Genomic DNA, 26546 nt, shown 5'->3' with positions numbered 1-26546 from the left:
TGGTGTGTGGGGCTGGTATTAGGACCCAGCCCAGCCATTGTCCGTCCATCCACCAACAGGCTCTCAGTCCCATGTCAGCTGACCCAGAGGAGACGAGGCCTGGCCGCAGCCTGAGGATGGTGAGGATGGCATCCAGCTCAGGCCCTTTTGATCATGTGGTCTCTCTGCCCAGAAGGCATCCTACCAGACAGAAATGCACCCAGTCCTTCCACAAGTTCCCCGCATGAGATGGCAATGATCAGCTCTCGTGAGGTTCAGAAGAGTGTCTGGTGGCCGCCCTCTGCTCCCTGTACCCACCTACCTGGGTGGCGTCACTCAGACAGTTGCTGCTGCTGCTGCTAAGCTGGGTGGGTGTGGCATTGATGGAGGTGAGGGCTACGGGCTGCTGGGCCAGGAAGGTGGGCGAGGGCTGGATCAGGGGTGGCGTGTGTCCGAAGGCCGAGCCCACGCCCCTCTGCTGGCTCAGGATCTGCTGGTAGGCCACGGGGTTGATGGGGTGGGGGAAGGTGAAGGCTGGGCTACAAAGAAGAGCAGAGAAGGTGATGGAGCAATGGCAGGGGTGGCAGAAGGGGACAGGGCTCTGTTAGGCTAACACTTCCTGGGCAGAGGGGACTTTGCTCAGGGATCGGGCCGGGCACGTGCTAACCTCACCACTGCTTAACCTCACTCAAGAACCACCAGTGGCTCCCCACTGCCTGCCATCTTAGACCCCACCTTCTGTGCTTAGCCCTCAGGCACTGCCCCAGGACGTAGCCTTCACCACGGCCGGTTGGCCTTCAGTAGATGCCAGGCTCCATCTCACCCCCACACCCTGGCCCTTCACCACTCTGACACCTGAGATGCACCCCTGCATTACTGCTCTCTATTTGAACCCCATTTGGCTCCTGATGCCCGTTCTAATGCCCCCTCATCCAGGAAATGTGCCCTGAGCCCTCCCGCTCTCATCGTGCTCTCTCTTCTTTAACTTCTACAGCGGTTCTAGGCTCTGTCATGTCACTTGCCTATGAACCACTCTTTCCAGAACAGGATACTGAGGAAATAGTGGTGAGGCCAAGCCATGAAAGATGCTGTGGCTTCCTCCTTGCTCTCTCAGATCACTCGCTCCGAGGGTGGGACGAGGGGGAACCAGCTGCCCTGTTGTGAGGATGCTCAAGCAGCCTTGTGGAGAGGCTCCCATAAGAAGAAACTAAAGCTCCCGCCGACAGCCCTGTGAGTGGCCATCTTAGAAACAGAGCCCCCGGCCCAGGCGTCTTCAGGTGACTACAGCTCTGGCTGACATCTTGATTGCATTCTCAGGAGAGACCCTCAGAGATGGTGTGAGATGATAAATGCTCCTTGTTTTAAACTGCTAGGTTTAGGAGCAATTTGTTAAGCAGCAAAAGATCTCTAATATATTTATCACGTCTATTTCTGGGTCCTTCTGACATTCGTAACACCATCTGGCCTCTCTCAGGATGGTCGGGGGTAAAATAAGAGTTTCAGTCCAGTTGGCTGGGGTCTGAGTCCTTGGAACAGTCAAAGGCTGCACAGAGGGGGCAGGGGCCAATGGTGCTGCGAGGTTTGGGTGTGACCTGGTGTGGCCACAGTGGGAGGACTGCGCCAGCCAGACTCGCGTGGCCCAAGCCAGTGTCATGCCTTATGTGGCCCCCAATGCTGGCCAATGGCCTGGCTGCTCCCTCACACCCGCCGAAATACTAGAAAAGTCACCTTTGATTTTACGATCGACTCATTCATGACAGGCCCAGTAAGTCTTACTTTTCACATCAGAAGTTGTGTTTGGGGCATGAAAAACGAGCACATGAAGACGTACTCAAATGTTGGCACATTTCAATTTCCTCATTGTTGGTTGTGATTCATGAAAAAGTGGCAAGTACGCTGATTCACAAATGCAACAAGAACTGTCTTTCTTCTCGGGTTGAAAGCACAGACCCTCCCCACTGGGCCTCCAGCCCAGCTCCCAGCTCCCGGCCCCCTGCTTCAGGCGGGGCTCACCTGAGGGTGCCCGCTGACAGATGCCCATAGGAGCCGCTGGCTGCAGAGCTGCTGCGTGAGTTGTTGATATAGGCCACCAGCGAGTTGGGTGAGGTCCGGATCATCCTCTGCAGGTCGAGGCTGGCGTCCGAGAGTGGGGAGATGGACAGCGCCCGCTTGCGGCTCAGGCGTGGTGTCACCCGTGGGCTGGAGAAGCGCGACACTGCGGCACAGCCAACCCGAGGTACATCAGTATTACAGTAGGAGGGTTGGAGTAGGGGAAGAGGGACTGGCAGGTGGGAGACAAGAAGAGCCTCTGAGGATGGTCTAATGGGAACCGCAGCTCTGCCATTCATTTCTGGGCTCTTGGGCAAGGGGCATAGCCTTTCTCAGCCTCAGTTTGCTCATCTATAAAATGGGACAGATCTACACAGGTATGGTGAGGGCTTGAGAAGCACAGGTCAGATGCTTGAGAGAGTGCCTATGAGCACTGAACATATGTTAGCTCCTTTCCTACCTGGTATGCAGAGACCAGGGCTGGATACAGCCATGCTGAAGGCATGACAACAAAGTGCACAAACCATAAGTGAACCTACCCAGGAAGCCAGCAGCAGGTCAAGAAACAGGGCGTGGGCAGTGCCCAGAAGCCTCCTCTGCCCTTCCAGACCCACCGTAAGGGGAGCCACTACCCTAACTTCTAACACAACACTTAGTCTTCCTATTTTTGAATATTTGCCTATTCTGTAAATGGAAATATAAATACTTTCTTATTTGGCTTCTTCATCCAACATTATAGTCGGTGAGATTTCTCCATGCTGCTGTGTGTGGCAGTAACGGGCTCTTCGTAATTCCAGAGAATTCTACTGGATGACTCTGCAGTCTCCCTGGAGGAGGGGACCTATGTATGGGGTCTGAGCAGGTCTGAGCAGGCAGAAGGGAGGAAGGGGGGCATTCTGAGCCCAGGAACAGCTGAGCACTGGCACGGAGGTAGGCTGGGACAGGCTGCATGTAGCAGAGGGTGTGTTCAAGCAGCCTCTAGAGTTGTTTACTGGTAACCCCTGCAGCCTGCAGGGAACCTGGAGGGAGGGCAGGTGGGCAGGGACCTGGGGGGCACAGGAAGAGGCTGTTCCATGCAGGTATTCGAAATGCAGGGCACGGTCTGTGGAGCATTTACCAGCCCCTGCTGTGTGTGTGCCAGGTGCTTCTCACACATCCCCGTATTTTCTCCTCAACACAGCCCCGGAGGTGGGCACTAATAGGCCCCATTACAAAGAGGAAACGGGTCAGGGAGGGTCTGGACAGGGCAGAAACCTTGGTGGATGGAGAGTGGTCCAGTGAAGTTGTCAGACCCATTTCTAGGCCACTGTTTTGTCCAGAGGAGAGACCCAGAGACCTGACTGGGGTGGGGGCTGTAGGAGGAGCAGTCTAGAACCCCTGCTGGAGAGCCGTCCGGGGCCGGGCCAGGTCCTCCTCCCTTCCTGCAGTTCTGTAAGACGTAGTCTCCCCTTACTCTCGGGAGGTACATGCCAGACCTCCCAGTGGACGCCTGACCCCGCCGATGGTACCAAACCCTATATATATATATATATATATATATATATATATATACACTGCATTTTCCCCACACATATATACCTTTTTATGTCAGTTTTCACTGAACGCCTTGCAGGTGCTAGGTACTAGTCTAAGCACATTAAAGTATTAAGCAGTTTAATCTTTACAACTGCCCTATAAGGAAGGGACGGTGATTATCCTCATTTCACACATGACAGAACAAGTAGCTTGCCCAAGGCTACACAGCCTTGGTGGAGAAATGGATCAGAAGGCAGGCAGATGGCCACCAAAAGCACCCCCCGCATTGTTTCTGCTCAGGGTCGGGGAGGGGAGGCATCATCTCAGGGAGGGCTCTCCTGGGAGGGCAGGAGGTACACACACACACCCCCCCCCCCATGTGGGGGCACAATGCCTGCGCCAGCCACACAGCCCTGATGCTTAGTGCTACCTTGGAGCACATGTCTTAGCCTCCCTGAGCCTCTCTTTGCCCATCTGTACCATTAGGGCAGCGAGGCTTCGCTTGCAGGATTTGTGAGGACACCTAGGACGGTGCCGAAAAGGTGGTGCCTAAAACCCAGCAGAGCTTCCACAATGAAACTGTAAATTGACACAGTTTCGTTAGGGGCTGGGAGGACGGATGGGCCGGCTGAGCCTAGAGCTGACATCGGAGTAAAGGACGAGAAGTCTAGAAAAGATGATTGGGCCACATCGCAGTACACCTGTCACTCAACACTCACTCATCTGTCCGTTTGCACATCCTCTAAGCTTCTCAGTTCTTATGAACTGAATTTACGCCTCGTCAATCCTCACATTAAAGGGAACTCAAAGTGAGATGCAAAAATCACTCTCCCAGAAGACTCCTGTTACTGACGAACTGCGAGGCAAGTGGGAGATACGCCGGGCAGGGGGACAGATGCCACGTCACAGAGTCTGTCATACCCACACCTTTCTGATCCAATTTCACAAAAGATTTTGCTGCTAATCTTTGGGTTCCCACCCTCTCTTGCACCCCAACAAGAGGAAACAGGCCAAATCTGACAGTGATATTCATCTCTGTTATTCCCACCCCTCAAGGGAAATATGTTTATTAATGCACCTCCTCCATTGATAAATTACTAAATAGAAAGAAAAGCCTGGCACTCATTTCCCGTGGCTTCTCCTATGATTTACGACCAGGACTGGTGGAGCCGTCGCATCCATTCATCTGAGGATGCACCTGTTCTGATACCCGACAGCCGCTGGGTGACCAGCCCCTGGCCTGCCCTCACCTGGGCAGATGCTCAACACTATCTGTTCCTGCTGCCACTTGCATCTGGACCCTGTTTCATCCTCTAGTTCTTTCTTTTGCTCATCATGTGTTTGTTCATTCATCCATCAGACCCATGTGCAGTGCTGACAGTATGCCTGGCACTGGGATGGATACCACGGGGACATCAAGCAAGGAGGTCCCTCGGCCTCGCCCTCCTGGAGCTCACCGTCCAGGTGAGACATGAAAATGGTGGTGGTTGCACCAGCAGGATTTGCCAGGTGCTGCCTATGCTGGGTTACCCTAGGTAATCCCAGAGCACTCAAGGGCGTGGTTGCTTTCCCTGGGGTAGCCGGGAAGGGCAGGAGATGTGAGAACAGGTCCTCAGCCCAGCTCTGCACGGGGTGGCTTTGGGCAAGTTGCTGACCCTCTCGGCGCTGGTTCCTCACCTGGAAGATGGGCCAACAGCATCCACCTCTGGGTGGCTATGGGTTACGGACCAGCAGATCATCCCCAGCTCTGGATGGACCTCCTGGGGACCCAGGAATCTGGGTTGAGGGTAGCCAATGGATACAGGGAGGCTGGCTCCACAGAACCTGGGCAGGGCAGGCTCTGGCACTGGCAGCCGAGGGAGATACTTCCTGGCATGACATCCCAGGAGATTTTTTGTGTGTCAGCTGCTGCTGTCCTCAGCACAGGGCTGGGACACACCCTCCCCTGGGACATCACCATACAGCCTTATGACAGAGCTCAGTGGTTATGGAGGATTCCTGCAGGGCCCAACCCCTCACCCAGACATTTTCTGGACTCACTGAGATGCTGTAAGGGATCCAGCCTGGGGACCTTAAGCTGCCCCACACTTATTAACAGCTGCCCACAGCCCCGCACCCCCCTCTTACGGGGAAGTAGAGAGCGCCTAGGCGCTACAGCCCAGAGTCTTGGCATGGGGGCTGCCAGTGCCATTTCCTACTTCTGTGATGAAGACGAAGAAGCTTAGCGCTCTGGCCTCAGGTTCCCCACCTGTAAAGTGACTTTATGACGCTGTCTCATGGGACTGCGTGCGGGTTTGCCAGGTGACCCGTATGCACCTCCGCCTGCGCGTCCCGGGCCTGTGGCCAGGTCTCCTCTGCCTCAGGCTCTCCTCCTGTCTGCAGCTGGGCACAGACGCCCTGCCCGACCGGCTGCCCCTCTATCAGCGCCTGCCTCTCTGTGGTGTGATCAATGTAATTGGTTTCTGAAAACCCCTCTGGACCCACCGGCAGCATAAAGAACTGGGCGTCAGAACGAAGGTGACATCCGAGTCAAATTAGTGTCAATATGACAATAAAATATACAGCTCGGAGGAAATATGGGCTGTAAACAGACAACATTTCAATCGGAAACATTTCAATCTTCTCAATGTGGTAGGAGTGGGAGGGGTGCGGCTACGGCTGCTGTCGCTCTGCTGTTAAATCACCAATATTCAGCAGCGTAACACAGGAAAATTCCATTTTAGGGCTCCGGTGACAACCAGTGAATTCCCCGCTCTCCAGAGAACCACTAGGCAGAATGATAACCTTGGAGTCCCTGACTGGTTATCTATTACCTTCCAAAGCAGCATCACTCCTCGCTCTTCCTGCTATAAATCAGCCTCCTTAAGAACAAGAGGCAGTGGGCCTTCACCGACCACCAGCAGGCCAGGAAGCTCCGGGCAGAGGGAGGGCGGGCTTGCACGAGAAGTACCCTTTGTCCTGCCCGCAGCCTGGCCTCCTGTCTTGGGAGGACTGCAGGATTTGGTTTTTCAGTTAAACACGAGCCCCGTCAGAGGCCTCTCTGCCTTCCAGCCTTTCCTCCACCCCCGTGGTGTTTTCCCAGATGTAGGATGTATACACGGCCCAAATGAGATTATTTTAGGCTTGATGGAGGCAGAGGCAGGGGCCTCTTCCTCAGATATTATCAGGTTTCCCATTTCAGAAAAAATGCAAAGTTCCATTTTAAGGTGTATTTATTTAACCCCCCAAAGTGAGTCTATTAAAAATATAATATTAAATGAAGAATTGTGTAGATGGCACTTGGCTAAGGTAAAAATTGGGCTAGTGGTTTGCCAGTGAGTGGATTGGGGACACTGGTCTGCTGGCTGTGGACTTTGGTGGCCTTCCTACACGCCCTCTCCCCAGGCTACCTCAGCCTGGCAGACCTGGTCTCTACGCCCCGGCTTGACATTCACTGCCTCTGGAAGGTACTCTCTGCCCCACAGTTCTGCCTCCACTTGGAAAGTGAAGGGAAGGTGCTGAGAAAGGAGGCTGGGGTAGGTGGGGTGGCCTCAGGATGGTATCCTTTGTCCTGCCAAGGAGCTATATAGAGTAGCCCCACTGAAGCGTAAGCACCATGAGGGCAGGACTCGGCAGGCCGTGCATTGCTGTGTCCCTAGCACCTAGACTCATCATGCCTGGCACATAGTAGATGCACAATAAATACCCTCAGAATGAATGAGAGAGAGAGAGAGAGAGAGAGAGAGAGAGAGAGAGAGAAACAGAGAGAGAGGAGGCCAGGTCTCCCTGAATCTCCACAAGCTCTCGAGGCCCCCTGTTCCTACACAGAGGTTACATGTCATGTCATGTTTATGGGCGGCTCCTCACATGAACCTACATGTCCTCAGAGAGTCTCAAGCCCTTCCACAGGCAGTCTCCTGAGCAGTACTGCCTGGCCCCAGGCCTGCACAATTTTCTCTGTGAGAGGCTGAGCCAAAGGAAACTTGATGGGAAGACCCACTCACGCCTTCAGTGGGTGGACCGAAGCTTCCTGGGAGATCTCAGGAAGACTGTGCCGCTGGGACCAGGGGAGGACACCCGAGTGGAAGGGCTTTCCTGGGCTCCCTTGGATCAGGGGAGGGGCAGGGCCGGGGACCCCCCAGAAGCAGGTCTGGATCGGCTGGCACAGGCCTGGGCTAGGAGCACAGAGGGTCTCACGGTTGAGCGTGAGCAGCTTGTCCACATGGGCTTCAGAGACACACAGAAATGCCTGAATCATTTTAAAAAGCAGAAACAAAGGTTCTGGGTCTCATTTCAACTAGATTGAAAAAACTGTACTAAGTAATGACAAATACAGGAGATCATGCTGGACTACTCTGATTTCCGTGGGTCAAAACTGATGGGGGACAAAGGAAAAGAACTCATTGTAACTGACATCCATCAGGGCTCAGAGAAACCTCCCACCACCACCCCACCCCGTGCCTCAGCCCGAGACGCTGATACGCCTGCTCACGCCAGAGCCGGACGCAGCGACGTCTCCCTCTGCACCTGAAGCCGATGGCCTCCCCGAGGGGTGCAGAAAGGATCGGTGGGTGTGAAGGGTTACCTGGCAGCCGCTGACGTGAGCTGGGCACTCTCACTCCCACCGGTGGGCTCTCCTCCTCACTGCCCCCAGTTCCCAGTTCTCCAAGGCTGAGGGCCCAGAGCACAGAGCTGCCTGTTCCCAGCCCCCTTTCAGGCTCCCTGCAAGCCCACAGCTGCTCACCCCAGCAGCTCTTCCCTAATGAGTTTGCATCTTTCTATCCCAGATTCTTTTGTGACTGCCACTCACTCATGCACTCACCCTACAAACACAGAGGACTGCTCCGTGGCAGCCATGCACCCAGACCTAGAATAGAGATATCTAGATATAGACGTGCCAGCCAGTGACAGTTTGAGTGCGTCAGGTCCCACAGGTGGGCGCTGAGGGAGAGGCAGGAGCGCCAGGGGAGCTGAGCAGCTGGGTTGGGGCAGGATTGGGGGACGGTCTCAGGACACGTGCCGACCGACCTGAGTCCGAGGACACACACAGGATGGAGCCAGGCCAGCCTGCAGGGAAGGGCACTGCAGGCAGGAGCACGGCGAGTTGTCCGGGAGCCTGCAGACGCAGAGGGGTGGCGGGAGCGCCATGTGCACGTGGGGGCGACGCAGCTGAACGGGAAAGCCACTTGAGCCTTGTTATAGTTTGAATTTCATCCTGAGGGTGATGGGAGCCCCGGGGGCTGACTGCAGAAGGGCCGAGGGGATACGCAATCCCTGAAAGGCAGACAGTGAGCCTGAGCCGAGAGGCAGTGCTGGGAGGGTGACAAATACCTGCATGGTGGGGAGGGCTACCAAGGCAGACCTGGCCGCTCGGAGGGATGGATGGATGGTGTGGACGGGGCGGTGTGAGGAAAAGGTGTCCAGAAGGACGGGGCACTGGGCAGAAACATGGGGTCGACAGTGGTGCCAACAATCAAGAGACAAAATCCTGCAGGAGGTGGTAGATTTGACAGAAGGAAAAGGATACTGAAGGAAAGAGATCGGAACTAGCAGGAACTGAGCAGCCACTGCACGCCAGGCACCGAGCCAAGTTCACACATGCGATCTTACTAAATGTATTTAGTTCCCAGGCAGCACGCAGGCCTGGGTACCACCTGCCGTCCAGACCCTGTTCAGTCCCATCAGCACCTCTGGCCCAGCGTTCACAGCAAGGACACGCCACGGGCAGGCACCGGCCTAGATCGGCCCTCAGCTCACTGCCACCCCTACAAGCACCCCAGCTCCGGCCCAGCTGCTCTGGGCTATGCTGGAACAAGTCTGGTCCAGTGGGTCCTCCCTGAGGCCATGGCCCACGGGCCTGGTTAGATGTGCTGTGCTACCTGGAGGCAGTGTGTCCTGGAAAGAGCTGAACGCACTGGTGATGAACAGAGTGGGGCTTGGAACCCCGACCGGAACCCTGGGCAAGCCCGCCACTTGATGCTGGGAACCCCAGTGTGCTCATCTCAAAGTAGGCATAGTAAGTCTCGCCTCAGGATGTGGCTGGGGGGAGTCACGTGGGAGAATGTACATTTGGCACAAAACAGAAGCAGTTCTTATTCTCACGCAGCAGCTGTTCATGTTGGCTGATTCGGCCTCTCCTGCCTTCTGGGGACACCTGCCTGATGAGACCCCTCAGCCATGGTTTCTATGTATCTGTCCACTGTCCAGCTGGCCTGGTGCCACCCACCCTGAGGCCCTGGAGGTGGGACGCGTTTGGGGGCATCCCACATTCGGATGTGGCTATTGGAACACAACATTGGGGGCCCTTATGCCCCGTGTTGCGGTAGTTGTCTGGTTTCCAGCTTTGACAACTGTGTACATGATCTCACCTGAGCCCTACCCTCGCCACCTGTGGACACCCCTCCCATGCCCTATGGGAGCACCCATGGGTCTGTCAGGACGAGATGGGGGAGAACATGGATATGTGTGTGCTCAGGGGCCAACAGGCCTAACTCACACCCTACAATGTGTGCCTACACTGCACTAAACACCATCCTGGGGAAGGGTGTTGGGGGCCGGGAGGAGAGGCAGAGCCACAGAGCAAATGTCGTGTTCTGGGATCCCCTCAGGCATCTCAAGAGTGACATGGGACAATACCCAGGAGAACAGGGTTGGGGGGACTGCAGTGCTCCCCCTCAGGAACTCTCATGGGGGCACAGGAACGCTCAGGGCACTCAGGAACCAGACGAGGTGGCTCCTGTAAGCGTGCACTGAACAGGACAGAGAGAGAGAGCAGCAGGAACCGGCAGAGGGCATCTGGGGAGACTTCCTGGAGGCGGCAAGATCTCAGCCAGGCCTTGGGGACTGAGGGGCTTGGCTTTGCTCCCGTCAATCAGATGGAGTTGCAGTGGCCAGTGAGGCCAGGAAGCACAGGACAGAGTAGTGGGGGGACAGAAGGGGGCTGCAGGGTGCAGGGGCCCACCGTGAGCTCTGCCTGGCCCCACAGGACCACCTGCAGCCCAGCAGGTACTGAGACGTCCCTGTGGGGCTGGTCTCCCTGCAGGCCTCTGTTCCCTGCCATCAGGGAGTGAAGAAGCCATCCCACGCAGGGCTTGAGGAGAACAAATCTGCAGGAGCTGCCTACCTGTCCCTTGCTGTGGTTTCTAGCTCCACAGCTTGGATCTGGGGTATCTCTGGGCTGGGCTCCAGGGCCAGCAGGTGGAGTGGCACTGACTGGGGGAGGAGCACTTAGCCTCCCTGCCTCCCCAGCAGGGGCTCCATGTTGACCCCAAGGGCTCACGGTCAGGGGGCTTCAGGCGCCCTTGTGAAAGCATCGTGAGGATGGCATTTGGGGGGAGAGGAGGACTTGGTATCTGATGGGCAGCTCCCGGAACACCCGCTCTCCCACCCCCAAGTGCCCTGCCTGCAGCCCCCGCGCAGTTACTGACACCCCCGTCCTCCAGTGGCTCAGGCCCAAGACCCTGGGGTTGTCCTTCATGCCTTTCTTCCTCCCTCACTCCACATCCGATTTGGCAACAAATCTTGTGGCTCTACCTGCTGAATCTATCTGAAACATGATCATGCCTCCCACCTTTACTAAGCGGGACGACTGCTTCCACCTTGCTACTAAATCTATTCTCGGATCAGCAGCCAGAGCGGCACTCCTTCAAACAAGAAGTCAGATCTTGTTTCTCCTCTGCCCACCCCCCTCCAAGGGCCCATTCTCACTCCCCACGAAAGCCAAAGTCTTACCAAGCCCTGACTGGCCTGTGGGACCAGCCCTGGAACTCTGGACCCCACTCCTGCCCTGACTCACTGGGTGCCAGGCCAACTGATCTTCTGGATGCTTCCAGAGCTCAGCAGACACATGGAAACCTCAGGTCCTTTGCACTTGCTATTGCCCCTGCCTGGATAACTCCTTCCAAATATTTCTGCACAGCTCGGCTCTTTCAGTGCTTTGTCAGAATACCATTTCCCCGTGTGGGTTTCTCCACTTCCTCATTTAAGATTGCACCCCAGTCCACCCTGCGGCTCCCTATCCACTTCCCAGCTTCGTTCGTCTCTCCTCACTATGCTATACGTTCCGTGAAGGCAGAGATGACTGTTCTTTGCTCTCTGGAGTGCCTGCAATTCTTAAAATGCGTCCTGGCCTGGGGCTCACCAAGTGTTTGTGTGCGGTTCAGACGTGGCCCTCTGTGGAGTGCAGTCACGGCAGGGACTCAGGTCAATCCCAGACTCCTCCTCAGGGGTCCTCACCCCCAAAGGAGCATCAGACACCCTCCTCAGCCCCACCCCCTGTCCAGCTCCCTGCCCCCACTCGGCCCAGCACTCACCATCCACTGGATTGAGGTAGTCATGGAGGTGGGGTGCACCAGTGGCACCCCCAGTCTGCATCAGCAGGTCCCCGTATGGCGTGGGGTGGCCCGCCATGAGGGTCATCTGGTGGTAATAGTCTGAGGGGTTGGTGCCTGCCGGGGGGAGGCCAAACAGTCCCCTCTCCTTAAGGTGCTCGTGGGCCACTGTGAGCGGGAAGGAGGGAGAAAGAAAAAAAGCCATCAGAATCTGGCACAAAAGAAGAGAAACAGCCTGAGTCCCCCTCAGTTCCCTCTATACCCCGTCCTCTGCCCCCGGGGCCCCCGTGGCCCTTCCCCTCGCCCCATGTCCTCACTGAGCACACTGAGTGCGAGGCGTGGGGTGGGGACTCTGGCCTCCCCACTGCATTCCTCCATCTCGTCAAAGCTGTAAACACCACTCTCTCCTTACTCTGCAGGCCCCACAGAAGCCCATAGCTCCAGGCAGACAGGGACCGGGGTCCAACGAAGGCTTCAAAGGAAAAAGAAGATGCAAACAGAGGTTCCATGGTGGCCAGAGTGTTGGGTCCTGTCAGTTTCACCTGAATCTTCAAGGCGAGGTCACAGCCGGGAGCTCGCCAAGCGTGGCCAGATAAAGCCGCTCGCCTGCCACAGCCCACCCGCTGCCTGTCCTGCAGCTGCAGAACCCGGGCTGTCTGCCTCTAACCCTCACTCAGCCCTACCTGGGCCTTAGCAGAGGAAGGGAGGACGAGCTTCAGCTCTCAAGGGGCCTGGCCCTCAGGGGGGTGGTGTCAGGGAAAGGAAAGAGCTTGGAAAGCACACATACCCATCGTGAGTCCTGGCTTTTACCAAGTGTGCAAAATTGGGAAGCTGCCACCTCTCTGAGTGGCTCAGTCTTCCTGTCTGTAAAATGCAGTACTAATACCCACCACTCAAATTATTATTAAAAATAACAGTATACTAGGAGCCACCATCGTGCGGACGCTTGCTGGGTCTGTGCAGGCACCGTGCTGAGGGAATCACAGTCATTCTCTAATTTCACTATCAGTCTACTGCCAGCTGAGGGGCACCATTTCCCTTCGCTTAGCAGAGGAGGACTCTGCACTTAGAGAGCTTGTCCAAGGTCACACAGCAGGCAGCTTGAATTGAGAGCTCAAGTTGCTAATCACTGTGCCCCCAGGCCTCTCTGCTACCCGTCCGGCAAATACCAAGAGATCACATGTGTGCTGGGCAGAGAGCAGAAGCAGTCAATGGAAGAGGCTGTCCTCTTCTTCCTCCTTCTCCTTCTCCCTGTCTCCTGCTGTATCCTCTAGAGAGAGCCCTGGCCTCCAGCCAGGCTGACACCTACAGCCAATGCCTGCCCTGTGCACACCTGAGATGCCCTCTCTCCCTTCCTTGCCTGATGCCTCCTCCCTGAAGCCTTCCCTGGAGGGCCCGTTTGTCCTCAGCGTACACACACAGCCACCTCGGATCGCTGATGACCATTCCAGGCCTCATGCGGGCAGGCACTGGGGCTGGCACAGCTGACAGATGCAGCTGTATGAGCCGCACACACTACGTCCAGTCATTTGGGAACTTGAGCCAGGGCCAGCAAGGCCTCAGGGTATCTGGTCTACCCCTGGCCGGGAGGGGTCAGGGGCATGCAAATCAGGCAAGTCCTCTCTGGTGCTGAACCCATGCCTATTGTCTCATGGAGTTGGTGTGTAGGAGCCACACGGATATTTACATCGAAATCAGACATAAAATCAGTGTTCTGTCAATGGAAAGTCTCTCTTTGAAGGGCAGCGCTGTCTTGCCACTTAGATCTCCACGGCTGCACCACTGTCAGCTGAGACTAGTGTCCTTGATTCGTAAGGTCTCTAGGAAAGCGCTCTGTTCCTTACCCCTCCTGTAGACACCTCGCAGGGCCCACTCTGGCCCAGGCCCAGGGAGCTGCTGGGTTCTGCCTCCTCCCTAGTAACCCTGTCACTATGCTTCCCAGGGCTGCTGTAACAAGGTAGTACAGCCTTAGTGCTCACTGCTGTTCATACAATGGAATTTTATTTCCTCACAGTTCTGGAGGCCAGACGTCCAAAATCAAGGTATCAGTACAGCCACACACCCTCCAGAGGCTTTAGGGGAAAATCTGTTCCTTGCTGTTTCCGCTTTCTGGGGGTTGCCAGCTTCCTTGGCTTGTGGCCACATCACTCCCATCTTTGTGTTGTCTTCTCATCTGTGTGTCTTATAAGGACACTTGTCATTGGATTTAAGGCCTGAGATCCAGGATGATCTCATCTCAAAATTCTGAACATAATCACATCTATAAAGGCCCTTTTTCCAAACGAGGCAACACTCTCAGATTTGGACTTATCTTCTTGGGGCACCATTCAGCCCCCTATACACGTGTGAACTCCAGGCCGGGGCAGCATTTGGAACCCGGCCTGTATCCTCATGCTCTAGACCAGCCGCTGCAGGCTGCGTCGTCAGGAGAGGCGTGGAGAGGCCTGGGCCCACTGTGCAGGAGACAGTGGCTCGAAGTGGAGGCAGCACAACCCTTCAGGGCACCCCAGCTCAGTCAGAGCCACTCAGGGCACCCACGCGGAGTTCAGGGCTGGCCCGGTTCCATCCCCGAGGGGCCCTTTCAGAATGGTGCCACATTCTTGCAGGCCGTTTTCAGATCTCCTGGCTGCAACCGTTTGCCTTGTCTGGCTTCTCTTTGGTGAAGACCAGGCAAAGTGCAAACCTCATGGTCAGGGAGATGAACCCGGTGCTTCAGGGAGCCTTTCTGAATATTTGGGGGCCGGATTCCCTTTCATTACGAAACTCCAGCCTAAGCCTGTTCAGATCTAGACATTGGCTTCAGCTCTTGGTTACTTCCATGAGCAGGGAGAGGACAGTCCTTTTGGTGAAAATGCAGGTGGTGCCGAGGGCTCCACAGGGCCATGTTTCCGGGAGCCTTTACCCATAGACTCATGAATGCACACCGCAAACGTCCTCTAGCCTGCTGCTGACTGTAGGCTGAGAGGGAAGGTTTCAGTGGGCAGAATTTGAGAAGATGTACCTGGTTGCTTTTTTAAAAAACTGTTTTCAATTACAGTTGACATACAATATGGTATCACTTCCAGGTGTATCACATAGTGATGAGACATTTCTATAACTTCGAAGCGACCACCCTGCTAGGTCTGGTACCCACCTGAGACCATCTACAGTGATTACTCACCATCAGCAGGGCTGAGACCCCTGGCTGCAGAGATCGTGGGAAGCGTGGGGCTGCTGTGCACGGCACGAAGGTAATGCTCCATGTGGGGGCTCACGTACGGGTGGGGTGCATTGAAGGGGGACTCCCCAGGGCCGGCGGGGTGTGGGGAAAGCCGGATCAATGAGATGTCGGAGATGACAGGGCTGCCGCTCAGGGCAGGAGGCCTGCAGAGACAAAGGGGAGCGTTCTGAGAAGGCGTGGCTGCTGCCACCGACACGCAGGGAACCCCGCCAAGCAGCAGAATCAAACAGGCAACCTGCACTTTTATTTCATATGCCCACATCCCTTGGTCACCCTTCATACAGAGTCTGAACTCCGATATGTCAGCCAGTGAATGCACGCCGAAAGCTCCTGCGTGCTGGTGTGACCACCCATCCACCAGTCTTGCGTTGGGGATGGAATTCTCTGCACACACGACTGGATTTGCTGGCCCACGGGCTCAGCAGGCCACACACCTGTCTGAGCTGTCACCATTGCTTTCCCAGTGCCTGCTCAGGGCTGGATCCATAGCGATAACAAATCAATCTGTGTTAAACGAATGAAAGCATGTGTTCTGCAAATGTATGGAAAACAGAAGATGAAAATACGAATCCCAGGGGCAGCATGCAGAGAGCTCATGTGCCTCACAGAAATTACGAAAAGAGGAACCAGGCGATACCCTGAAAGTGGAGAATTTTGTTTTAGTTGGATAGTCACGGCTGTTAAGTGCTCAGCCACAGGACCAGCCATGAAGGAAGAGGTCAGGATTCCAGAAGAGTTTTGAAATGGCAAGCTGTAACCAAGTTTGGAGTATTAGTTTAGCTCTCCTTACACGAATTCCTTCTAATGCTAACAGAGCCTCCTTTCTAGGATGCCCACCGACAGTCAGGCATATGCCTGCCTTGGTCCCTCTGGTCTGGGTTGGCGTGGGCACGACCCATCTCTATGTCCCCTGGTCGGCGCTCACTCGAGGAGGTGCCGGCTCCGCTCAACACCAGAACAGGAGGCCCCCTCACCTGGGGTCTCTAAGCAGCTGCTAATGTATTAGCTGCAGGGGTCTTTCGAGGTCATCTACTCCAAAACATGCCCATTAAAGAAAAATCACAACTAAGTCACTGGGAACCAAATTGAACAAGATTTAATTTTCAAATGTTTTCAGAAAATAGGGTCTCTCTGTGATTTGGCAGAGTGCAAAGAAAAGAATATGTGTTAGAATCAGACCTGGATTCGAATCTCAGTCTTTACCAGCTCAGATACACTGAGTTTAATCTCTCCAAGCCTCAGTTTCCTTGTCTGTAAAATGGGGATAATAATAGTGTCTATACCATAGGGTTGCTGTGGAAATGAAAGTCCCCAAAATGGTGCCTTAGACACAGCCATCAGCCGGTAAGTGAAAGCTGCTGTTATAGCATTAGTACCACACTTTGAGGGAAAAACGCAGGAGACTCTCAAAGTCTTCACACGGGGTTGACATTGGAAGGGCACTGTTAGAACTGGCTACTTCAGAGACGGAATGGGATATCTGTTGGCTGGAGCAAACCAGAAATTACTGAGTACGTTCAGTAGTGCATGAAAACGGTGCTTGCAACACAATGCAAACCAGGACCAAAACAGGTGACATCCAGATGTCTTAACATCTGAGTTAACAAACACCCCACTTGGAGGCCGCTCCCCTGGCCTGGATGTAAGCCTCTGCTACATTGCTTTCTAGCTTTTGCAGGTGTCATTGCAATGGATGTGCAGATCCAGCAAACCAGTCAGGCCTCTTCCACACCAATTCAAGGCTGCAAATGCCTTTCTGCACCCTATACCTTGTCGAGCTATTTCTTTGTCCTCCCTGTAAGGCCAGGCCGGGGGGCGCCCTCAGTGACGCCCAGGGTGCCTCCTCCTGTCTCAGGCCCTGGGCTCAGTGGGGAGGCCCAGGGGCTCCGTGCAGGGGGGCCTGGCTGACCTTGTAACAGCAGTCCATGAAGTAATCACAGCTGTGTGACCACTGTGAGGACACATGAAAACTCCAGCACCAACCAAGAGGACGCAGGGTCCAGAGAGGAAGGCACCCCTCCATGCCCCGTGGCCAGAGAGATGCAAATCAGGATTCAACCCAAGTCGGCCTGACTCCCAGGGTGTTGCTGGCCTCCTCCCAGGGGCTGCCCTGCCCCACCAGAAAACGCTGCCAAGGACGCCCTGTTCCCTTGGTGTGACGGCGCAGGACGCTCAGAGAGGTCACCGCTGAACCCCAAGACAGAATCTACAGGGCATGCGGTGAGACAGGTCAGCTCACACTGCTAATAAAAGGTACACAGGACAATAACCCCTTGGCTCTTCCCCATGCCGGGCCTGGGAGGGATCTGGGCCGGCAGAGCCTCCCTCGGAGGCAGAACTAAACGCTCCTCCCTGCACGTGCAGAGCAGGATGGGATTCTGAGGGGTGCTGCACAGGACCCGGGGCCGGGAATCGGCAGGGCCGGAGCCTGCCCAGGGCACTGCCGGCCTCTTCCAGAGCAGTGATTCCCTTGCTGTCGCTGGTCCTTCCCACTTAGCTGGGTGGCCTTGGCCAGGACTTCACTAGAGTAGCACAACAAGACCAGTGCACTTGACAGGAGGTTAACAGGCACTGACCACCTCCCCTTCCCTTCTCAGCATGAAGTCAACTTGGATGAGGAGAGTCTACTGATCTGGGCACCAGCACAACAGGCCCCTCAGCCTGCCCGGACGCTTCCTCTAGGAAGCCTCCCGAGACGTCCGCTCGGCACAGTGGCCATTAGCTGTGCCCTTACCTGGCATGTCCTCAGGACAGGCTGACTGCGTGCCAGCCATAACAGGCCACATGCACGTATTTCTTTTTTTAATCCAAATAAAAAGTTCACAAACTAGGTGCTTTATGCCCATTTTACACACAGGAACACAGCCAAAAATGCTAGGTCCCTTGCCCAAGGTCACTCAGACGGCAGGTAGTGGAACCACAGCTAACCCAGGTGGCTCTGGGCCTGCGCCTGTGCCTGAGCTTGCCCCCTCGACAGGGCAGTGAGTGCTCTGGATGAGTGGGATTCTTTGTGAGCGGGCTGAGGTAGGCGCAGAATCGGGAAGGGGAAGAACCTGAGACTGGAGTAGCGTTCTCCCCGCCCTGTTTCAGCTCACTCTCTGTGTTCACCCCATCACCATGCACGACCCAATCCAGTTCTCAGGAGAGTTGGAATCTCTCCCTCACACTGTATTGTGAATCACTGATAAGGATCCAAGGGCACAGAAGCTCCAAGAGATGTCATTTTGATATACCAAACAACGCCACGGGAATGAATCTCAAATGACAGAATTACAAGCATCCCTAATGCACTTGAGGGGCCAGAGGGCTTCCCAGCAGCCCTGAAGTCACACCAAAAATGCCAGCGTACGAAGCAGATCCTTCAGGGACCAGAGCTTCTTTTTCTTGGACACTTGGCCCCGTCCCACACCTCACTAAGAGTCCCCAGGCAGGCTGGGTGCGGCCAGTCCTAGGAACTGACCACCTTACCATGGGACCTCACCAGGAAAGGCATCTGCTAGGGAAATCTGAGCCACTGCTTTAGGCCAACCCCCAGCTGCAACCTCCTTTTCTTCTATTTCCACGGCATTCACTGTGGGGACCTGACACTGGTCTCAGCCTGGCCTTTCAGGCCTTGAATTCTGGCAACTGGGCAGAAACTCAAGGAGGTGGCCTTGAGGACGGGAGATGGGGCCAGCTGTGGGAACTCACTTTAGAAGATGTTCAGTGGTCACAGTCTCCTACGTTGTCGACATGCATGTACGCACACTCACACGCTTGCAGGCCGCATTCAACCAGACTGGCACAGTCAGCATTTTTGCAAGCTGGGCTGCTTGGACACTACTCTTGCGCATTGCCTTCTCCCCTTCAGTCCAGCCCTGAGCTCTTCTGAGCCTCATTCTACCAGTTGTTTTTTCATATATTTGTTCATATTCCCAAAAAAATTGTCCCAAGCAGTTGCTCTGTGCCCAGGGTCCTGTAAAGAGCTCAGAGCCCACGTGGAAGAGGCAGAACCTGCAAATCCAGTAAGCAAATAAAGGCTCCAGCAGAGGAACAAATTCCCTCATTGCCTGTGTGAGGGAAGGCTTCTCAGAGAAGGTGAAATTTGGGCTGGGTTCTGAAGGACGAATAGAAGTCTATGAGGGAGTGCATTACAAATGAAGCAACATATACAAAGAAAGTGGAGGATAAGAGTGTGTGTGTGAAGGTTATGCGTGGAGGATTTGAGCACAGCCCACAGAACGCTCTGGGCTGGATCTGTATTGGATGCATGTCCCTTCTCCTGTTGTGGGGGTACGGGGGTTGGGGTGGTATGTGACCTGAGCCCAGCTGATCAGAGCACCCCCTATCCCCAGGCACCGTGAGTGGTTCAGAGTTGGGTACGTACCCAAGACAGCAGCTTTGGCTGAACTCTTTGGGAAAGAAGTGCTCTCTGTCCACAGGAGTTGTTAAGCAGGTAGGAAGCAAGTGTAGAGCTGCCGGGGGCCCTGAGGGGAGAGGCCAAGATGGAAGACAGTACACACATCGGCAGAGCCGAGAGATGTAGAACAAGTTTCTTGAACTGAGCCCCTGGACATGGTTCCAACTTTAGCGGAAGCTAGCCTCCTTGGCCTTTTCAGTATCCGAGCCAAGATGCTTGTTTGTTTGTTTGTTTAAATCAGTTTGAGATGAGTTTTTCTGTCTTAGGCAACAGCCAAGGCCTATCAAAGCAAGCCTGACTAACATGGCCTCCCATCCCAGCGTGATCCTGGATCCAGCATCCTACAAGGCAGACTTGAGCCATAGTTCCTCGGGTCTGTCCACCCTCCTGCCCTCAGGACTGAAGGGGAGGGCCCCAGATGTCCTGCCCCCAGCTGCTGTGCTGACACGGACAGCTGTGCAGGCCCTTCCGGGTGTGAACATGAGGGACAAGCAGGGCTCTGGGTAAGAGTAACAGCCAACTGCCTCCTGGTGTGTGCATGCGTGCTTGTGTGTGTGCGTGCATGCAGGTGTGTGCTTGTGTGTGCGTGCATGCATGTGTATGAGTGTGCATGTGCACGTGCATGTGTGTGTGCATGTGTGTGCGTGCATGTGTATGCGTGTGTGCATTGTGCGCATGTGTGTGTGCATGTGTATGAGTGTGTGCATGTGTGCACACATGTGTATGTGTGCGCGTGCACACATGTGTATGAGTGTGTGCATGTGTGCGTGCATGTGTATGCGTGTGTGCATTGTGCGCATGTGTGTGTGCATGTGTATGAGTGTGTGCATGTGTGCACACATGTGTATGTGTGCGCGTGCACACATGTGTATGAGTGTGTGCATGTGTGCGTGCATGTGTATGTGCGCATGCATGTGTATGAGTGTGCATATGCATGCATGTGCACGTGTATGTGTGTGCATGTGCGTGCGTGCATGTGTATGTGTGTGTGCATGTGTGTGCGTGCATGTGTATGAGTGTGTGCATGTGTGCACACATGTGTGTGTGCATGCACACATGTGCATGAGTGTATGCATGTGCGTGCATGTGTATGTATGTGCATGCATGTGTATGAGTGTGTGCATGTGTATGTGTGTGCATGCATGTGTATAAGTGTGTGGATGTGTATGCGTGTGTATGTGTGTGCATGCGTGCATGTGTGTGTGTGCGTGCGTGCACGTGTATGAGTGTGTGCATGTGCATGCATGTGTGTGTGTGTGTGTGCGTGCACATGTTGGTGCTGAGCAGCACTGGACTCAGCAGGGCCCAGCCTCGCTGGGCTGATTCTGTTGCAGTCAAGGACTCCTGGCTTCTTCCCCATGTGGGCGCTGGCCAGCTGGCTGGGCCAGGCCCCTCCTCTCTGAAGGCTGGAGGCCGTTTCCTTTTCCTTCTTTTCTTTTTTTACTATTGAGACGGGTCCTGCAAAGACCCTGGACGAGATTTTAGGACCAGGCCCAAAGACCAGGGTGATGGCCAGGGGAAGAAAGAGAAAAGAGAGGCGGGGAAGTGGACAAAGCAAACAGATACCTAGCTGGATGGCTGCTGCTCTAGCCAAACTGGACACTGCCATGGGGAAGCCGCTGCTGCTGCCACCTAGGTCGCCAGCGTTCACTGGACACTGACTACATGCAACACATACAACGACTCTGCAACGCAGGTTTTATTATCTCCATTTTAAAGAGAAGGAAGCTGAGGCTCAGGACAGTAATGAGACTTGCCCGAGGCTGCAGAGCTCTAAGTGGCAGAGCTGGAAAGAATGTGGCCTTTCTGACTCTGTGAAGTCAGACTCGGTACTGGGGCATCTCTGGTGGTCCACCGAAGGCCAGCTTCTGCCTCAGCTGTCTCCTCTCGAGAAGTTCAGCTTGGTGTCCCTTTGTGGACACCAACTCAGCTGGTCCTCATGCCGACCCCAGGAGTAGGGGTGCAGGTTGAGGGGAGCCTTCACACATGCAGGTAAAGCCTGGACTTCCTGAGTCTGAATGATGGCTCTGCCACTTACTGTGGAGCTTGGTGGTACTGTCTACCCCTGAACCTCCGTGTCCTTGCCTGCAGGACGTGGCAATGGATCCTGCCGAAGGGGCCCTGGGTGCTTGGTAGGTAGGTACTCAGCCAGTCTCACCATCTCTTTTCTTGGATTTAACTGATGAGCAAATGGAAGAAGCTCAGAGGATGGACGAGTGGACCCAGCCCACATCTTTTCACATCAAGTCCTAGTCCCCTTCCCCATGTGCTGGCTCAAGATTTTTGGAAGGAGATGAAAGGAAAGGCCTAGGTGATGAGAACACTACACAGCCACGTGTAACTCATCCCAATCCTGGCTGGACCTGAGTGAGCATGTCTAGACCCTTGGAGACCGGCACCATCCTTGGGAGCTGGAACGATGGGGACAGATTCCTAGAGGGCGTGTGGCTTCCATGGGGCTGGAGGGAAGAGTAAGACTTTGCTTCATGGGAGGAAAAGGGAGGGCATTTGACCCATAACATAGCCAGAGCCAAGGTACAGGGGCAGGAACCAACGTGCTCCTTAATGCAATGTGAGGAGGGGACGGAAGTGCAGGGATTGGGGCTCATGTACCCCACCCATGGGGCTTGTTTGGAAAGGCAGACAATGCAGAGCTGACTCACCCAGAGTCTGCATGAGCTGTTGGGGCAGGCTCTGCCCCTCGGGGGTCGGGAGCTGGAGGAAGGACCCTGGCAACCCGGAGACGCCCCTTCTTGTGGCTTTGTGCAAAGACCTTCTGTGCAGGTTAGCAGGGCCAGAAACGGGCAGGAGCGGCCCTTGTGTCCCATTTTGGTCCAGCGATACTGATTTTAGATTCCTAATCTACAAAACTATGAGAATAATTTTTTTTAAAAACTTTTACTTATTTTAAGTGTGTTTTTCCAGGACCCATCAGCTCCAAGTCAAGTAGTTGTTTCAATCTAGCTGTGGAGGGTGCAGCTCACAGTGGCCCATGTGGGGATGAAACCAGCAACCTTGTTGTTAAGAGCACCGCGCTCTAACCAACTGAGTTAACCAGCCGCCCCAATTTTCTGTTGTTTTAAGCCACCAAGTTTGCGGTCACTTATTAGAATGGTAACAGGACGTTAAGCGTATGGTGCTGGTGTGGAGTAGGCCCTTGGGAGGCTCGGACCGCACCATCCTTCTTACTGTCACCCTTCTTACGACATTGTCAGCTCTTACACAGCAGGGCCTGTGTGTTATTTCTTGGGATAGCCCAGGCCCCCTCAGTGCTCCATCAGTGGCAGGCTGGCAAGGAAGGGAAATGCTCCTCCATGCGGGGACGGCATCTGAGCGCTGTGCTCCAATCGCCCCCCCTGCCCCCCCGCACACAAAGGGCTCTGGAGCGTGCCTTCCCGCCTGCCGCCCAGATTATACGGTCACTGACTCCCCATAGCTGAACGTGCCCCGCACACAGCCCGGACATGCCAACCCTCCTACCCCAAGAACGGCTTGCTTGCACGCACTGGTCGTGCCTTCAGGCTGAGATGCTACCACCCACCAGGATCACAGGGCCCTGGGTGAGGTCAGCAGGCTCAGAGTGGGCAGGACATGACCCCTGTGCTATTGCCGAGCTGCTTGGGGCCAGAGCACCGACTTTCTCAGAAACTGGACAGGTGGCCTCAGGCCCACGGATCTGCTAGAAGGAAAACAGTTTCCCCAAAGCTGGCCTTGCCACTCTGAGCTACTCACCTATCAAAACTGGGGCTCCTTAGTGCCAGGGCTGGGTGGGCTAGGCGGGCATGTGTCTGCTTTCAGCAGGGCATTCCTGCAGAGCAGGCCAATGCCCGCTGCCCTAGGACTACCAATAGGCAGAGATGGAGCTCTGTTGGTCTCCTGTCAGGGGACGTTCAGGCTCCTTTCTGAAGGTTTTCTTGTTTCTTGGATTTGTTGTTTCTTGGTTTTCTGGGGTTTTTTTTTGGGGGGGGCGTTTATTTGGTATGTGAAACTGTACTCTGGCAAGCGTGTTTCCACGTTTTTCATACATTAATTTTTAAAGTTCCAGAAATCAAGTCCTTTTCAAAATATACTCAGGGAGTTTGCAACTGTAAAGGGATATACAGTGAATTCTTTTGGAAATCACTGGAGAACAGTCCCTGTCGTTCCATTTTTTGTGTCATCTTTTGTGTTCCTGTGTGTCTGGGCCACATCTGTCCCTGTGGAGGAGGCTCGGTAAACCAGCAAACACAATACCATGAACAGGAGCTGGGGCCACTCCGTCCAGCTGTCCACTGTTTGGTTCATGTGTTCATGCCTCATTCCCTCTGTCAGCCAACGTTCACTGAGCATGGACCTCTGACGGCACTGGGTGGCAAGCTGGAGATCCGACGAAGACTCAGCCAGGACCTCACACTCAGGAAGTGGGGCAGGTGGTCACAAACTTGACAGACAAGCGCTACAGCAGGTGCTACACCAGGTGTGGAGAACCACGACATTCCCAGGGTCCACCCTGAAGCTACATGCACAGATATCAGCAGAGCACATGAGGCTGTGGCAATGACAAGCTGCCCGGGTAATGCTGCTGGGCAGGGTGCCCCAGATGCAGCCATGAGCTCAGGACATTACAGCCCCTCAAGCTTATAGTTCACACGGGTACCTGAGACCTGTGGAGTCGTGGAGGGAGTATGGACACTGATTGTAGCCTACAAGTAGAACACAAGGAGCTGGAGCAGAAAGAAGGGTGGGAGGGAAAGAATTCATCCACTCTGCTGGGGCGATCTGAGAAGGCTTCCTGCAGGAGGTGGTATCTGACCTGGGCCTACACTCTTATAGCGGAATGGAAAGAAGGCAGTGAGTGGTGCAGGCCTGGAGTTCTGAGACAGAAGAATAGCAGAACAAAGGGCAGGTCATACCGGGTAATAGTTAATAGAGTCCACGGGCTGAAGCTCTGACCAGACAGCAGGGTGGGAGAAGAATGTGTGGGGGAAAACTATAAAGGAAATGTCAAAAACCTGAGGTACGTTATACAGTGTTTCCCTGAAAATAAGACTATGTCATATATTAATTTTTGCTCCAAAAGTCGCATGAGGGCTTATGTTCAGGGCATGTCCTCCTGAAAAATCATGCTAGGGCTTATTTTCCGGCTAGGGCTTATTTTCCGGGAAATATGGTAATAAAAACTCTTCATCCAGGGAATGAAGAGGCCAGGCACAGAGTGGGAGAGGCTATTTGTAACACATATAACTAACCATGGAATGAGTGGCCTTATTGTATAAAATGCTTATTCAAATCTATAGGAAAATGACAACGCCATAGAAAAATGGGCAAAATCGCTGAATAGGTATTTCACAAGAATGAAACATTACTGGTTAATAAACATATGAAAGGATGCTCAGCTGCATTAGTAATAAGGGAAACAGAAAATTAGAATCACAGGGAGATGCCATTTTGGCAAAAATGTGAATGATGACGTCACCCTAGTAACAAGGTGGAACAAGCTGTGCCCTCACACCCAGCTGGTGGCAGTAAGGTCGGCAAAACCACCCAGCAAAAGTCTGGCAACGTCTAGGACGGTTAAAATGTGAACACCCTATGACTCAGCAGTCTCATTCCCAGACACACATTGTTCTAAAGCACGGGCTGCACACAGGCCCGGAGGATGGTAGGGACACCTTCACTGCAATAATGTTCAAAACAGCAACGACACAGGGGTATCCAGAGGCCTGTCACCACGGAGCATCGAAGATGACAGGATTAAGGGCCCCACGCATTAATGGGTGAATCTCCGGAATACAACACCCAGGGTGAAAAGCAGATTCCCAAAGAACACTCATACACCTGCAATGATTCCACTTATGTAAAGCACACGAAGCAACACTGCACGTGTTCTGTTAGGAGCGTCACCTACCAGGTAGATGGTACAGATGACGGAATGACAAACTCCAAACTCCAGAGCATGTGGCGTGGGGAGGCTAGCGGGGGCCAGCAGAGGGGCACACGGGACCTCAAGGGTGCTGCCACATCCCCAGTCCTTGGTCTGGACAGGGTAGGAGCGTGTATGTCTTTATATCTCAGCCATGTTTTTGCTATTCTTCTGTATGTCTTCCATATTTGATAAGACCACATTTTTTAAAAAAGCATGGCTGAGTGGAAGCTGGCCTCTGGTTAGCAGTTGGCTGAATGGATGGAGTTCTCGGGTGGGAAGTGGAGTGGCCACAGGGCTGGCTGGTAGTGGAGGACTGGTGTGGGCTGCTGGAAAGTGTGTGAGGGTTCAGTGGTTGTCTCCCTGGTCACCCTGTGGACTCATGTTGGCCACTGCATCTGTCTGCTGCCAAGGCTCCCTCCTGGCCAATCCCAGCCCGACCGACAGGCCTGCTCTGCAACCGACACACATCTGTATACACATGCAATCCATTCGACCCTCGGCTCACCCCATTCCCGGTCCAGACCCACACACTCCGCCAGACCTAACTGAGTGCCAGCTTTCAGCTGTCACTCCCTACGCAGAGCCGTAATAAAGAAATCACTGTTTTCAGCTGACAAAGAGCAGATTTCTTACTAAGTAAACGCTGATGTTTTCGTAGGGAAATTAGGTTATAAAATTGCGCCTACAAAGGAGGCCATACAGATGGACTCAGTTAAGATCTAGCCACACAGGCAATGGGGGTTAATTCAACCACCCACCCTTTATCACATTTTTTTTCTCCCTCGGAGCAGGAAGATAGGAAGGTTATCAGCTTTTCAAACATAAAAACCAAAAAGCATTAAAAAAAAAAAAAAGGGAAGTATCAAGGAGACGTTTTTCTTAGCAAAGTGATGACTGGTGCAGAGCTGGGGTGGGTGGGACGCCTTGGATTTGATCCATGTGTCCGGGCTGGGGGATGGGACAGGCAGGAACACAGCTGGCCCTAGGGGAGGGCTCTGGGGGAGCCAGTCTGGATTAGCCCTCTCTAGGTGCCCTGCGGTACCTACCGGTTAACCTCTGAGTATGAGGGGCCTTTGTCTGTCAGAGGAGCTGCCCTTGGCTGAGCACGGCTGAGTGGAATCTTCCAGAAAGTCACGGCTTTATGGGGGCTGCCATGTCACAGAGCAAATG

General features: G+C 54.3%; 1 protein-coding gene across 2 annotated transcripts in view; it reads right to left on the bottom strand.

Moving 5' to 3' along the window:
- GLI2 (GLI family zinc finger 2) overlaps positions 1-26546 on the bottom strand; it is a 240997-nt gene that overhangs the window by 21769 nt on the left and 192682 nt on the right. For both annotated transcript variants that reach the window (XM_033112890.1, XM_033112891.1), the window contains 4 exons: positions 15013-15215; positions 11835-12020; positions 1993-2194; positions 302-518 (listed from right to left, as the gene is read on the bottom strand). In XM_033112890.1, the coding sequence (XP_032968781.1) occupies positions 302-518; positions 1993-2194; positions 11835-12020; positions 15013-15215 (808 nt within the window). The remainder of the gene's footprint in view (positions 1-301; positions 519-1992; positions 2195-11834; positions 12021-15012; positions 15216-26546) is intronic.

This window comes from Rhinolophus ferrumequinum, chromosome 8 (assembly GCF_004115265.2).
Source record: "Rhinolophus ferrumequinum isolate MPI-CBG mRhiFer1 chromosome 8, mRhiFer1_v1.p, whole genome shotgun sequence".
In the NCBI taxonomy this organism is placed as follows: Eukaryota; Metazoa; Chordata; class Mammalia; order Chiroptera; family Rhinolophidae; genus Rhinolophus; species Rhinolophus ferrumequinum.
This window is presented reverse-complemented; position numbering and strand designations above follow the sequence as displayed.